The 15,573-nt window shown below is 38.8% G+C and overlaps 1 protein-coding gene across 3 annotated transcripts in view; it reads right to left on the bottom strand.

Annotated features, from left to right (window-relative positions):
• LOC126334585 (telomerase Cajal body protein 1-like) overlaps window positions 1–15,573 on the bottom strand; it is a 109,552-nt gene that overhangs the window by 93,211 nt on the left and 768 nt on the right. Inside the window, exons 1-2 of one of the 3 annotated variants that reach the window (XM_049996972.1) lie at window positions 13,421–13,893; window positions 3,572–3,781 (exon numbers count right to left, since the gene is read on the bottom strand). In XM_049996972.1, the coding sequence (XP_049852929.1) occupies window positions 3,572–3,781; window positions 13,421–13,716 (506 nt within the window). In that variant the 5' untranslated portion in view covers window positions 13,717–13,893. Of the gene's footprint in view, window positions 1–3,571; window positions 3,782–13,420; window positions 13,894–15,573 lie in introns of those variants that run through there. The other 2 variants (XM_049996974.1, XM_049996973.1) reach the window with 2 other exon arrangements.

Here is a 15,573-nt window from a genome sequence, read left to right as displayed (position 1 = left end):
AACATGTCAAAAACTGAAGTGCACTGCCCATCCATTGTTTTTTGTGTTGTTCAGTAAGAATTTTGGGTACCCAATGTGGGCAAAGTTTTCGAAATTTCAGTTTATCGGTAACAATTTCATGAATTAGTGATCGTGAGATTTGTAGAACTTCCATAGCATGGGCACTAAGTGTAAACTTACGGTTGTGCTTAATCTTCTCTTCAATTGTGTGAACCAGTTCATCAGTAACCATATACGGGTGTCCACTTCGTTCTTCATCGTGCACTCGATCACGATCACGATCCGTAAACTTCACAGATTTGCCAATGGATTTCCTTTGGTTTAATTTTCTTTGCATTTACAAAAGAAATAACAAATCTGTTTTCACATGTGGAGGTGGCATTTTCAATTACAGCTGACATTATAAAGAAGCATTACAAAGCACACACCGGCAGCAGCAATCTGAAAATGGTGTAAATGTCTTCTCCTTGAGTCAGAGTAAGTGCCAAGCGTGCTCGGAACTGAGATCGTAGCACTGCCGCGGATAGAAATAGAAACGGAACTTACTGTGTGAGCGACCATTGTATTCAACAGCTGAATTGATATTTGTGAAAAATTCCTAGCAAGAGGTTCATTTCCTTCTGAAGATTGAATTTCTACTTTGAAGAGTGTGATCAGTTCATCCATAGCTTTAGTAATTTCTCTGCACTTTCTTGATGCATAGAGCTTATGACTCGACTTCACTGATCACGGTTTCTTAACAGGACTAACACCTACCTCTGTAGTTGACTGATTGAGGGTATTTAATTTTCCTCTATTGATGCAAAATCTGCATCATCTGCACCATGGGAGGCTTCAGCTTGTTCAGATACTATCATTGTTGTTATTCCGTCAAAACATTTAGAACTCAAAAAGACACCATTGGAAACATCTTCACTTTGAAACTGAGTCTTCAAATGAGAACACTAATCCCCAAACTGAACAATGTGTTTTTTTTTTTTTTTCTTTGGGGGGGGGGGGCTCTTACATATCGCTATTTTATGGACATGCAAATAGTAAGCACACTTCACTCTCCTGTGGCCCCAATCAGAAGACATTTAAAACAGTCCTTTTCACAAAACACACTGCAACTGTGACAACTGGCAAATTGCTCGCAAAAACACAGAACTCACTGAATGGTGGTCTCAAATTTCTTAGAAGCCTCTTCAGTACACAAATTAGCACTGAACAACTACAATACAGAAACCTGCAATGAACAATCACAGCAAAGAAACTGACAAGAAACAACAATGAAGTGTAAGAATTATCAGCAACAATGAATGTGAAAAGAAATAACTGCAACAAAGTAAATGATAAGAAATTACTGCAACAAAGAAAGTGGTAAGATATTACTGTTACAAAGACAATAGAAATAAACATTGTAACAAAGAAATCAGTTAGAAACAACTTCAGCAAAGACATACATTACCCTTGAAAGTTAAAAAGATTTTTTTTTTTAATAAAATCGGTCTAACTTAAAAGGGGGAGCTCTCGTTTACAGAGAACATAGTACTACATGGTACTAATCAACAGAAAAAAACCTAGCTTTTCTGGATTGGCATTTTCAAAAACAAAAAAAAAAATTCTGTAAATTATAAAGAAAAATTAAAAAGGCAACAGTAAAAGAACTTTGACAGATATGTCCAAATGGAGGACACCATTGTAATCATAAAGCAATTATCTTTCAAATAAAAAAACCTCTAACAAAATATCTAGAACTGTTACAGAAATACAGCATTTAAAAAGAATTTCCGAAATTACCTTCAAAATGGTGTTCACAGTGTCACCTTTGGAGGCCTGTATCTCGGGGCAGGAATTTTTTTAGAGGAAACAAAAAATACGTTTCTTACTTACCCCTGATTTTAACATATGCTAAATTCATTAAAATCCAAGACTATGAAGGTAACACCCCCTCCCACCTGAAGTCATATGGATTATGCCTTCTAAAACTGGCTCAGCAGAACCAGGTAGCTGCTAAAAACATCTAACAATTGACTTGATTTCACCTAGAACTGTTATATGCAGCCAGATAATTATACTGTCACACTCAAACTCCACCTCAATAGACACTATCTTTTTGTCAACTGCAGTGAACATTTCCCCTCCTAGAGCTCTCTACTTCAGGTTTCAGCCAACTCTCAGTTGTGAGAATAGCTTGAGCGTGAAAAATTTCCTGATGACCAGTATATTCGGGAATTCCATTATGAATACTTTAAAAATTTTATCAGTAAATTTTCAAAAATGAATTGTGTCTACTTTGTACACGATGATTCTGGCCTCTGCATATAGAAAAACAAGTGCACATCAGACAATCTCAAACTACCACCTAGCCTAAAAAAAAAAGTACTCCGCTACCCGAGTAGTGGCGTTTCTGTAATGCACTGTTGACCTATGAAGGGGAGTCTTACAACTCCACATCCTGTAATGCAGGTCCAGAAATCTGCAGCCACGACCACCACAGAACTGATGGAGCCTCTGGTTGAGACCCTCCACTCAGCTCCAAACCAAAAGACCCCAATGACTCTGGGTGCAATGCTGAATATTGTGAGCTCTGCTTGCACCCCTTGTGCTAGGCCAGTAGTCTTTAGCACTTCTGCCAGCTGCCCATAGGAACTGAGTATGCCCTCAGAACCTAAGCAACAGGCCTTGTTAGTAATGACATGAGCAACAACTTGCAGATTACTACACCCTGCAGCCATCTTCATTCTTTGCTGACATAACAATTGCGATCATCTGGGTTTCATGGAAGTGCGTTACAGAGATATTCTCGTTGAAATCTGGTGCTTATTTGTGGTAATGATTATACACTGAGTTATATGGAGGCTACTGTAACTCAAGTGAGTATAAAAGGAATGACATTTTCAACATCTACTTAAAATGCAGGCAGTTTGTAACCATCTTTCTAATGCCCTGCAAGTTTCCTACTAAACTCTCCTAGAATCCTTCCCTACCCCTCCCCAGCTCCATCACCTCAATATCTGTGTACCAATAATTAGGTCTGTCATGACCACAGCACTGTGTGTGTGTGTGTGTGTGTGTGTGTGTGTGTGTGTGTGTGTGTACTATTTCTGGAAAAGCAGCTAGTGCTCAAAGCTAGTGTGAATGCTCTTTTCTGATATATGCTACTGTGCTCCATGCATTAATCTGCTATAGGTGAGTGGTTGCCTTTCCTTTATTTTATGTATTGTTGCATCTAGGGATTTCTATTATTACTGTAAATACAGCAAATTTTGATAAGAAGTAATCCATACTTTCATATGGTGAGGACACTTTGAAATAGCTCTCCATAGCCAAGAACAACTATTACTTAATCAGTTTTAAAATATGCTTCCACAAGCAAGGGAAGAGGAAGAGGGGATGGGGGGAGAGTGGGAGAGGGGAAAAGGGGAAGAGGAGAGGGGAGGGAGGGAGGGACGGAGGGAGGGAGGGAGGGAGGGAGGGAGGGAGGGAGAGGGAGAGGGAGAGGGAGAGGGAGAGGGAGAGGGAGAGAGAGAGAGAGAGAGAGAGAGAGAGAGAGAGAGAGAGAGAGAGCAAGCACTCAAACAAATCTTACCAGCATGAAAGAGGGTTTCCTGAAGACATTAAGGGATACCAACTGTAATCATACACTTGGCGCCCCACAGAAATTGCAAGGACTGACTTCAGTTCTGAGAGATTGCGGTCTTTATCCCAAGTCTCTTGACAATGAAGTTCTGGTGGCAAGTCATATACGCGTAAGACATTGTCTACACTGTTTGTAACAACACAGGTTCCATCAGGGGCCCTGAAACGAAGAAAACATCACCTTCAAATAATTTCCAGCTGTATTTTTTATGTTCACAGAACATTACGTTTAAGATTTTCACCGAGCATTATCTTCATGTGAAACATAAACCCTAGAGTTAGTAGCCCCACAGGACATCAATAGGGAAAATATCTCGGCAGTCACCTCAACTAGTGCATCAACTAGTGAGGATGCTGGGAACCACCTGGCATGAGGCCTGTGGCGTGTACCTTGTTAGCTGGCTGCCTGGGCAAATAAAAGGCCAGCTTTAGCCTGTTGAAGCTCCTTTTTTATTTACGTGTGTCAGCTTCTAACATTGATAACAGTGTGGCATACACACTGGATTCGGCTATCTTTAGCACTGTGTTTGTTTTGCTCTTCGAACTTGGCCTGTATCTGCTGCCACTAGACTAGTGCTTGGACTTCGAATATGCCATGTTTTCTTTTCATGACCTGCCTGCTTTAGCCTGTGATGAACTAACCTGTTACCAATGGGGGATTCCATTGTCACGGGTGGGACAGTTGCACTATGTTTTTCAACAGTCAGATGCTGGTATAACATAAAGTGTAAATAGAAATAAAGTATAAATTGACTGGTTGCCTTACAAATAATTGTTTTACCTTCCCTTTAAATCTGAATGTCAGAAGTTTACAAACTGAGCTGTTATTCATCTTTAAAACTTTGTAATGGGTGGAACAGCAAATAGACATAGCATTGAATAACCACCAACATTTTATAAGAATTCTGTGATTTATGCAGTTATTTCCTTTTGAAAATATTGAATTCACATTAATAAAACAATTCTCTACATGACATAATATCAATAAATATTAGATTAGTAATACTTACTTACAATAATTGCAATCAAAGACTGTCACGGGTGGGACAAGGAATTGTCACAGGTGGGACTCGTGTGAAGTGCAGTCTTTTTTTTTATTTAAACTGATTTTATTATGTCAGCTAGCTGTGAATCAGTAGGTAACATATACTTAGAGAACACTTTAAGTTTTAATAACTTTGTAGAACATTTTTGTTGCTTATAAATAATGTAAATTTTGGTATAGTATTAGTTTACAGTTCTGAGTACTTAATTATTTCACTTGAAGAATGCACCACTTTGAAAAAATACACTTGACCTATCATCCACTTTCGAAAATGTCTAAATTGCCAGGAAACTCATAATATAAGGTGTCCCTAACATGTTTGACATTTGGATTCGGGAGAATAGCAAGAATTGTTTAAGCTCTATGTAGGATACACCTTGCTTGTCAGCTTTAAATACCTTTGTGGAGTCCCCAACAGATCGCATACACATAATCTGTATTTCCCCCTTGTCTTCTACACTTCTCTGTGCAATTGCAGGATATCTGTATGTAGTGGATTTCTTTCTTGTAGTTTGGAACTCAACTAAAATAAATGTTCCTGGCATGATTTGTTCCACAGCTGGTTCTGAACCTGTAACTTCTTAGGAATTGGTTGTAAACAAGACATCAGGATATTATTCCTCATCACTCATCTCAGAATCTGTGTAGATTGGTGAATATATGTTGGGTGAAAGTGAGAAAACCTCCACTTTCTCTAAATCTGATTTTAGGAAAGTTCTACCACATACTAGGTTACAGGTATTGTAACCGTTGAAGTAATGCTTGCTGCGAATATCTTTTATTTTTTTAACAGCTTTCCAGCGGCCATCCAGAAGATCTCTGTTTTCATCAGTATAATCTTTTGTCAGAAGAAGAAAGTTTATTCCAGAAACATATGATTTGGCACAGTCTAAAAATTCCTGTGCCTTGCTGATGATGACTTTTCTTTGCTTAACTTTATTCCAAACAGCCCTTTTTGTTACAGCTCCAATGCCATCCACTGCATCTTTCCCATGTGATGTTGCAAAGAAATACCATTCTCCAGACACTCCAAAGTCTTGCATCATGTAGCAGAGGTTAGAAATGGTGAATTTGTCCTTAAATTGACCTGCACAACCATCAGAAAAAAAATCTGTATCAAGATCAAATTGGGAAGCTCTTGTTTCAGCTTACTTAGTATCCTCTTCAAACATTCATAAACTGAGTACTTATCGTGGCACAGTTCATCGCTCACAATTGCAAATGACTGTAGCCCTGTTTTCATCCAAACACAAATAGTGACCACTGTAATCTGTGTATGACTCCAGTGGGCACTTTGTATCTCATCTTGTGGCAGTGCTACATAGTTTTCTGCAAAATCTATTTGCAATATCACTTCATCATCACTAACTGATGCTTTCGCAGTCTTGAAAGCTCCAGATTGCATCCTTTTGACAAAGAAGTGCTCCTTGAATGTTTTTAGTTGAGACTGAAGTTCAGAGAGAGCTTCACAAAGTGTTCCACTGGTAGTAGTCTGTTTAGGGTGACACTCATGTTCGGTCCATTACCTCCAAGATATTATGTCACACAAATCAAACTTTCCGTCTATTAATGTGTGTAAATTCATGATGCATTTCTTGCATTGACTTGTCATTCATATTTCACTTTCTACATCACAGCAAACAAGATTCATAAGGCGAGTGTGAGTAGCAGGGAAACTAGCTATTTCTTTGTAAATGGCTTCAATGATGAAGTTAAAGTCAGCATGATATCTGCACACACATACATTGTGAGGCATTTGAGATGTTAGAACAACAATTTTAGGCGGCAACTCGTAGAATTTTGAAATCTTGATCAATATCTGGATTGTCTTGCTTAAAAAGAAAAAATACTTCCTTAACTGTCATATTCATGTGACGTTTCTGCAAGCTAACTCTTTTCCCAGTTTCATGGTCTACAATAGACTTGACATCCTTTATACCAGGTGTCTGCCTGCTGATTTCATCATTTGTGAAAAAAAAAATTATTTTGACCAGATTATCACCTGTAAGCTTACGAGATGTTTTCGTCGCTACTGGGAAGATCTGCTTTACTACCTTTTTAGGTAAGCTTTCACTTACAAGCCTTTTTATTACTGCTGATTTTTTTGAGGGGCTTGAAGGAAGCACCTTCTTTACCCGAGAAACAGCTTTGCCAAGGGACTGAGGACACGTATATGATTCTAACTGGGAAATACAGGTCTCAGATTGATCTTCAATTAATACGGATTTTAGTTTTAAGTCTGTACTTCCTTTTTCTTTCAGCTTCCTTCTTTCGATATTCCAATAAAGATTTTTCTCTGGAGGATACCTTCATCTTCATATTTTCCCTTCTTCTTTTATCCCACTCTCTTTATTTTTCTTTGTGGACATTGTACTTGCTGGTATCTTTCTTCAGTTTTTCTCGAAGTTTTCTCATACGCTCTGCTGATGTTGTTTTCCCCATTTTCTGAATTAACAGTAAGTTTTTATTTAGTGTAAACCATCAAAGCACTTGTTATATCAACCAATTTAACTTAACAATAACAAGAAGTGTTAAATGGTTTAGATTTGAGTAACATCCAAAAAACTGTCATGGGTGAGTTACAATTTCAATGGGGCTGACAGGAACTGCTGCTATGCAGATTTGCAATTTAAATGTTCATTTCACAGGAATACAAACAGTATATTGATCCAAAGGTTTGTATATTCAGGAGAGCAACATATCCCAAGCCATAAGTCAGCTGCATATGAGGCATGCATCAGCATTTTCCAGAAATGCTGTTCAGGATCCTATAAAACGTTTTAAATAATTTAGCTGAGTCACCAAATACAACAGGTGGGATGACACTGTGTGTTTCTCAAATGTATATTTTTACTTGGACAGCACAGCCAAACAATCATTTGATAACAACAAAGAAAAGCTCAATAGCTGGGTTAAATTTTAGGGCAAGCCGAAGAAAACATTTAGCAATAATTAATAGCAATTCTGCTTAGCAGAACAACAACTGAAGAACAGTGCCCAACATTATGGCAAAATGACATAGTCATAACACCTAGATCCAAATGTGACAGAAGCCAACAAAATCTCACGTTTGATGAATGGAGCTGCAAAAGACATGTACCAAGCTCTCTTATAGTAAAGAATGTCACAACAGAAGAATTCATCAAGTGCTGCCATTATATCAAGGAAATGCAACAGAAAAGAGTAGGGTAATAGGACTGATTCCCAAATGCAGGTCTTATGGCAATTGTGGAAGGCCATCATGACCTCACCTCTCATACTCCAGGTAGTAAGAAAATAACTATGAGATACAGCGTTTTGTGGTAGTTAAAACTACCAGATCAAGTACACAAGAGACAGCAGCCCTATACAGCACATGGTAATAGACAATGTTGAAGAAGAAGTGTATCAATCTTTGGCACCAATCTGAACCACTGTCATCCGAACACACCATGAAGAATGCACTCAACCAACTTGGACTTAAGCCGCTGTCATCAAATGACAACCCAACACCTGACCGATGCAGATCCAACCATCTCCTCTGCAGATTAGCAAGACATCTGGAAGGTGGAAGTCAACACACAGGTCTGTTCTCACTGTGGATGCCCTGGACACACTGTATGCTACTCCAGAGAAAGAAGACGAGTGTTAGATGACTGTTATGTCACAAGGTGGCAATCATCACAACAGTCCTACAGACAGAGCAGGCAAGGAAGCTACTACTGAATTACCAATAGAATCTTGCCTGCTGAGGAACATCGGCAAGCATTAACTGTTCCACCCCAATTTTCAGGCGATTTCAAATCCAGAAAGAAAAAACAAAGACCAAGTGGACCATAGTAAAACAGAATACCAACACTGGAGATCATCCACGTATTAGCCATTGCTCATATAGGGTGTTGCCGGTGGTGTGACAGATAAGCTAGGAGGCAGGGGAGAAGATACTGCAAGATGACATCGCTGAACCTGGAGAGAATCCTCAGTCCTTTCGTGTGGCTGTTCTGAAGGAGGAGGAGGATGGCACGTGGAAATTTCTGCATCAACTTCCAACAACTGAGGAAATCGCAAAAAAAAGGCTACCCATTGCCAAGCATTGATAATACCCTAGGCTGTTTAACAAGAGCAAAATATTTCTCAACCATATGCATGCAGACAGATTACAGGCAAATTGACACTGACAAGACCAACTGGGAAAACACTGCTTTCACAGCTGCTGAAAGCCTCTACGAGTTGAAAGTTTTACGGGTTGGACTGTATAAAACTCCACCACACACCTTTAAAAAAATGATGGACCGCCTACTCCAACACTGTAAGTCAACAAACTGTCTTTGTTACCAGTGTGACACTCATATTTTTAAGTCATCTGGAGATCATCTATGCCACCAGACAAATCTGCTGAAGTGTATTCAGATAGCAGGTCGAAAAAGTGACTGTTTGCTGCCCAAGAAATAAAAATCTTGGGGCACGGCAATGGAGCCCACATCAATCCTGAGAAAATATGAGTAGTCAAATATTTTTCAGGTCTTCAGCACATCTGTGATGGGAGAAGTTTTCTCAAAATGTCCTCATAGTACCAGCGATTCATAAAGGACTTCTGTACCAATGCTCATTCCTTGTAAGAACTGTTGCAGACAAGTCAAATTTTCCTGGAACAAGGTGCAGGAAAGGTCTCCCTTGTTCTTAAGGAGGCACTAACACACAAATCATTCACCACTGTGATGAACCACCACTCTCTCAGCTGGCTAGTCTGAAAGATCCATACGGTCAACTGGCAAGATAGGCACTGAGACTTCAGGACTATGAAGTGACAGTGATACACAAAAGTGGATGCAACTGCAAGGACACCAACTGCCTTTCATGGAATCCTTTGACAGAACACAGCAGCGCAGATGAAATATCAGTTATCACTACATTAAATGATACTATTGCCAAACACAAGGAAGATCCAGCACTGCAGAAAACCATAGAAGTCTTGGAGGATATGGAAATGATCAAATGAAAATTCCAATTAATAATCAGAACACTGTCTAAGAGGAACTATGATATGGAGCAGTACTGGTTACTGGTCATCCCAGCTATTCTACGAACAATGATCCTGAAGTATTTACACAAACTCCAACATCTGGTCACCAGGAATTTGTAAAGACTGTAGACAGAATCAAATACACATATCATTGGCCAGGTCTCTTCCAATCCGTTAAGACACTATGTGGGCCACTGTAAGGAAAGCCAATGACAGAAGCATATGCTGTAATTAACTCTGGGGCATCTGCTCCTGCAAGACCACCATTCCACTGTATTGGACTTGACCACTTCGGGAGGCTCGCGAAGTCATAAACAGGACTTGATGGATAATAGTTTGTACTGACTATTTCACCTGCCACGCTGTCACCAAAGTTGTGCTGGCTGCTGAAGCTCCGAAAATTGCAATGTACCTTGTAGAAGACATCATTCTGGAGAATGGAGCTTCCAGTGTCAAGGTACAGTTGCGAATAGTATCAGAGATAATTTCACATTGCGACATCACCTACAAGATAACTGCCAACCACTCACAGACAAATGGCCTCACAAAACACTTTAATAAGACCTTGAAGATATGCTCTCAATGTATGTTGATGTTGATCAGAGAAATTGAGACACAGTACTACCTATCGTGACATTTGTGTGGAACAAAGGAAAGCAAGATGTTACAGCCTTTACATTGCTCTCTCTGTTCCATCGTTGTGAGGCCAAAACAACGATGGACAAAACTTTTTCCATTTCAACTGGATGACACTCAGGATGGCTATACGTGAAACACTTAATAACCATGACTGAATAAGCAAAATAGTTGGCTCACATACGGACCCTGATTGCCCAGGAGAAGACCGAAAGTGCTATAACATCAATATTTTGGGCATATTGTATTCTGTATTGCTTGCCACTCATCACAGACAAAGTCCAGTACTACAATCCTTGATCAAGAAAACAAAAGGGCAGAGACGTCATTCATAGCCTCCACATGAAGTTTGACTACAGTCTCAAGATGCAGATCAAGGATGGAGGCTTCTTATTCAAGGGAACTGTAGATAAGCACAATGATCGTTACTCTTTGTTGGGAGGCACTACTTTCGATGCTCCTGATGAAAAAGGATGATGTGACAATATGGCTAGAATGAGATGTCTGCCAGTACTGTTACAGAGGACCACTGAGAAGATCTAGATCCAGAATGCTGTAGTTCGTTCAAATAAGAACTTCTGAAACAGCGGATAACTGTTTCTCCAGGAGGAAAAGCAATCCTGCGATCTGTCGTGCATGTGAGTTGGCACAGTTGTTAGCGTTGCTGAATCATGTGCTGAGTGTTGCCAGTTCAAACCAGACTACCAGTATTTATTTGTTATTTAGGCCTAGAATTTATCATTTCTGCAAGGTTCCCAAAATATCTTGTTCTGTAATGCCTGTATATTATAGAATATTTGATGTCTGTATAAATAGTAGTACTCTCCACTCAGGAGTTCAGTTCTGTCCTGGCTTCATTTTGGTGTTTGTAATAAATGTGTTTTCAGTGCTAAGTGTTGTATTTCACTGATGACCCTGTTTTCAGATGTGGGCTTCAGTTCAGTATGATTTAACAATATATTGCCCTACAGTCCAGTGTTACATGTGGCAGTAGTTGATGGCTTCCACAGTCATATATAAACTGTTGATCATGGGTAATAACACTGACAACTGCATACTAGTACCAGACAGCATCTTTGAATGGCAGTCCATGGAAAGCAAAGTAGCTAGACAACTCAGATGGTGATGCATTCCCTGCATCTGCCTCCAATTAAGCAACATGCAAGTTCATGTCTGACCTACCCAGTCTTGTTACTAACGATAAAATCTTCTGAGTTGTTATGCCAAACCCTATTCCTCTTACAGAGTGTGTTTCTGATACTGAGATGAAAGTCCATGCCCAACTTCCACCAAGAAGATCATCATCAACTAAAGTTCATCTTGGGATGAAATGTACTCTGCATAAATGATGCAATTTGTTGTTAAATTTCTCAGTTTGTTTAAGTGACTTACAAGTAACACAGACATAGGAATGAAATGTGCAATGAGTAAGTTAGGTACTATAAAAATATTTCTGTGTTTTTCGAGTGTAGGTTACAATGTCTTAATTATGCTGTATAGTGATTATGTCTCTAACACATTTACATCACATACTACAGATCTATTGCTTTAATATGGTCAAAATCTTCAAACTGATACACAAAACCCAATGTCTATAAGAGCCATCGGGCATAAATCCTATTTTGTCTTTAACAGGGATTAATTAGAATCAACAAGAATAAATTCTCTTTAGTACATCATGTTTTCACAAGAACCAATATGAAAAGAAAATGTTGATTTGTTACTCATCATCACAAACATTATGTTTTTTAAAAAAGAATTTTATTTACTCACATGAAAAAATGATCTCTAATGAAAGCTTTGTTTAAATTATGTTTGTTTGCAGGTACAGCAAAACATAATGAATACTATCTCTTTAATGAAACTTCTCATATTCTTTCTAAGATATTTGAGACAAGTTTTGTTTCGTTACCCATATTTCATCGAGCTTCTAATATCATTTCCTGCCAAGTTGTCTTGTTCCACTTGATATTTTCTTTTCACTTTACCTTTCTACCACAAGCAACATCTTTTGCTGCCTGCCTATGTAGTTTTCTCATATATGATGGGCTTGTCATCTGTGTACAGTTAGGCTAAAACCACACATTATTAACACACTAAAAGAAATGTACACATCAACATTAGAATCACTGATAATTTATGAGTTTTTTCTGGTAGAACTGCTTGTATCATGGCCTAATGCCCATGAAACAAAATTGCTATAGACACAAATGACAACCATGTAAGCCTGCTGCAGTGTATAACTGAAAGTGATGATCAATCAGCTTCGAGTACCAAAACAAAGCTTCCCATACGAAAAAAAGTTTGTAGCCTATTATCACTTTTGACAAGTAGGCCTAGTGTCAGTCAACCATGGTCCTTGATAGGAAAAATACTCAAAACTCAGGATTGCTCTCCGACCAGTGTACAGACTAATGTTGGGAATTTTAATGAGAGCCAGGAAAACAAGCAAATGGCCCAAGGAACAGACTGGAGAGACAGACATAATTCTGAAAGTAACAAAGAACTGGATGTGGGCAAACCATGGACTGGGGTGCGAATGGTAGATGAATGTAACATGTTCTTTCCCACATGCCAATGAATAGAAAAGAATGAGAAAACAACATAATGAAAGATGGATCTATTAGAAAACACACAGGAACAACATAATGCATTTATCTGAAGAGAGTAATGCAAGAGGAAATCCTTATCCAGCAGTGGTTACACGATGCTGCTCCTGATACGTTCGTGTACAATTGAATGCCATTTTTTAAAATAATCCAAAGACGGCTAACCACGCCCTCTTCTTCTTCTACTACTACCACTACTACTACTACTACTACAATGTTCATTATATTATAATATTAATAATTATTAAGTAACCTCTTAGTATGTAACCGCAAGTAAAATATTACAACTGAAAAAAAGAAACAGCTCTTCTGATAACATAAGCACCAATTTTTGGACGGAACAGAACAGTTCATGCCACTGAAATAAGCCCATGTGTTAGGTAGAAACACACCTCTGGCATTAAAAACCACTACAAAATAGAGATTTAACAGTATTGTCGTATCACGATTTCAAGGGCGAATTGTACACATCAGTCCAGTTTAAGCAAATCAGAACATAGTAGCTACCATTTACATCCTTTTGTGTAGCACTCCTCGCGCGATCTGAAATCGTTCCATGCTCCAGTAATGCACACAACCTCCTCAATAGAATAAGATATGCTTGACACACTGTCTGTTACTGGAGTTTCTTCAGGCTTATGTGTCTCGTCCTTTGTCATATCACTAGGAGTGTCAACATTACAAACATCCCCTCCCTTATCCTCGCTATCGGCAGTACCGCTAAGCAGATCTGTACCCCTGTCCCCGCCGATTTGCGTATCCTGACAGGTATCATTGTGACAGTCATCTCGGTTCTCAGACATTCTCAATTGTTAATGACTATGCACCCGCTGCCTAAAAAACTGTTTTTCACCATAAGAATGTCTGCAGCATCAGACTGAAACCACATACACACAACATTATCACACACGAAACACACACAACAATACTCTGAGACCATTTGTAAACAATCCGCTTAAATCAAAGATTACTGACTGAAACAGTCTCGTCAATTCAAATGCTTTTCACGGGTAGGCTGGCTCTTTGGTTACCAACCGAGCAAATAGGATTGCAATAGTTAATTTTCCAAATTTTTGCGACAAAAGCAGGAAAATGTTATTAGTACACATACAAGTCCAGTGTATTAAATAAATAAAGCACGACCATAACTCTGCATAACCAGAACAAATAGTGGTACAATAAATTTGCACGTTGGCCCATTCGGGAAGGCAGCTGAAGCTGAAGCTCTCCTGAACATGAGTATGGATATCGAACAAACGACGAGTTCTGCAGTAAAACGCACACTGGAGCAGAAGGAAGCATTAAAAGAGAAGAGCTGAGCAGTCACCATTCTGCAAAACCAGCAACAAGTAACAAAGGAGGTAAAGAATTCGACAATGCTCAACACAGATATGTCTGAAAATTTTAATTTAAATGGCGGATCAAATTCTCTTATACGCAGGGGGCTTTGAGGACGTCACTGGGTGGTAACTCATTCAGTACACAACTAACATACGAAAATGGTAACACACCAAGGGAAAATCCTTTGCAAATAAATGTACAGCTAATATACGATCAAAACAAAGGTAACAGATATCATAGTGATACAATAGATCCATTTTATCTGTTTGTTGTAGGCCTTCATGGTAATATAGGTAAATACCATCCCATGGGTTTGGGGAAGATACTATTACCTCAGATTCTAAGTACAAGCATAAAATCACAAATCTCAAGGTTTTGAGGAGAAAAAGACTTCGTATTGATTTATCAACAAGGGAGGCTGCAAACAAGTTTGTGGAGGACAACCCATTACATCATAAACAGATGGTAGCATACATATGAAACCACAGAACACATAGACATGGAGTTATCAGAAATGTAGATCGTGAATTAACAGAGTTAGAACTGAAGACAGTACTCAGTTTACAATTTTAGTCACTCACGTATGCAGAATGATGAAGAAAATTAGTAATTTAGAAATGACGAAATACATATCCCAGCAAATGTGAGTGCTCACAGTTTCAAACCGAACATGTGACAATATATGGAATGAAAGGTAATGTTAGACCATAAATACCTCTGGTGAGGCAGTATTTTAAATGCCTTCGATATGACCATCTTAGTACACAATGCCAGTCACAGACTTGATGCAATCAGAGTGAAGGGAGCCATGAGATAGCTCAGTGCACAAGTAAAGTAATGTGCTGCATCTGCTGTATAGGTATCCATAAATAGAGAGATACGTCTTGCTAGTATATCTCAAACAACAAGAGATTAAGAAAGTGTCAGCTTCATCAATTTATCCTTTAAGGAAACTGAAGAATATGTAAACCAAAGACCTTATATTGCTGTTGCAGGGAATCTTGATAGGAGTAAATCGGAATGGGAGAAAGAATTCCCCCTGTAAAAAGTATTCAGCACATATCCATTACAGCTGTTCACCACAGAAGGCCAAAACAAATAAGGCCTACACCAGCTCCAAGTCCCATGTTTGCAAATATAGATTTACCAATATCTCCTGTTAAAGAGAATCCATATGCACCACAGCCACATACTCCTAAACTGCAACTGGCAATTATTTCAGGAGGAGAGGATAAAAATATGGCGATACTCAAATAACTGGTGGCTGGAATAAAAAATTTAATAACACATTTTACTTTATTAAACAAAGATGGTTTGGA

This window comes from Schistocerca gregaria, chromosome 2 (genome assembly GCF_023897955.1).
Source record: "Schistocerca gregaria isolate iqSchGreg1 chromosome 2, iqSchGreg1.2, whole genome shotgun sequence".
In the NCBI taxonomy this organism is placed as follows: domain Eukaryota; kingdom Metazoa; phylum Arthropoda; class Insecta; order Orthoptera; family Acrididae; genus Schistocerca; species Schistocerca gregaria.
Note: the sequence above shows the minus strand (reverse complement) of the source record. Positions and strands in the feature narration are given on the sequence as shown.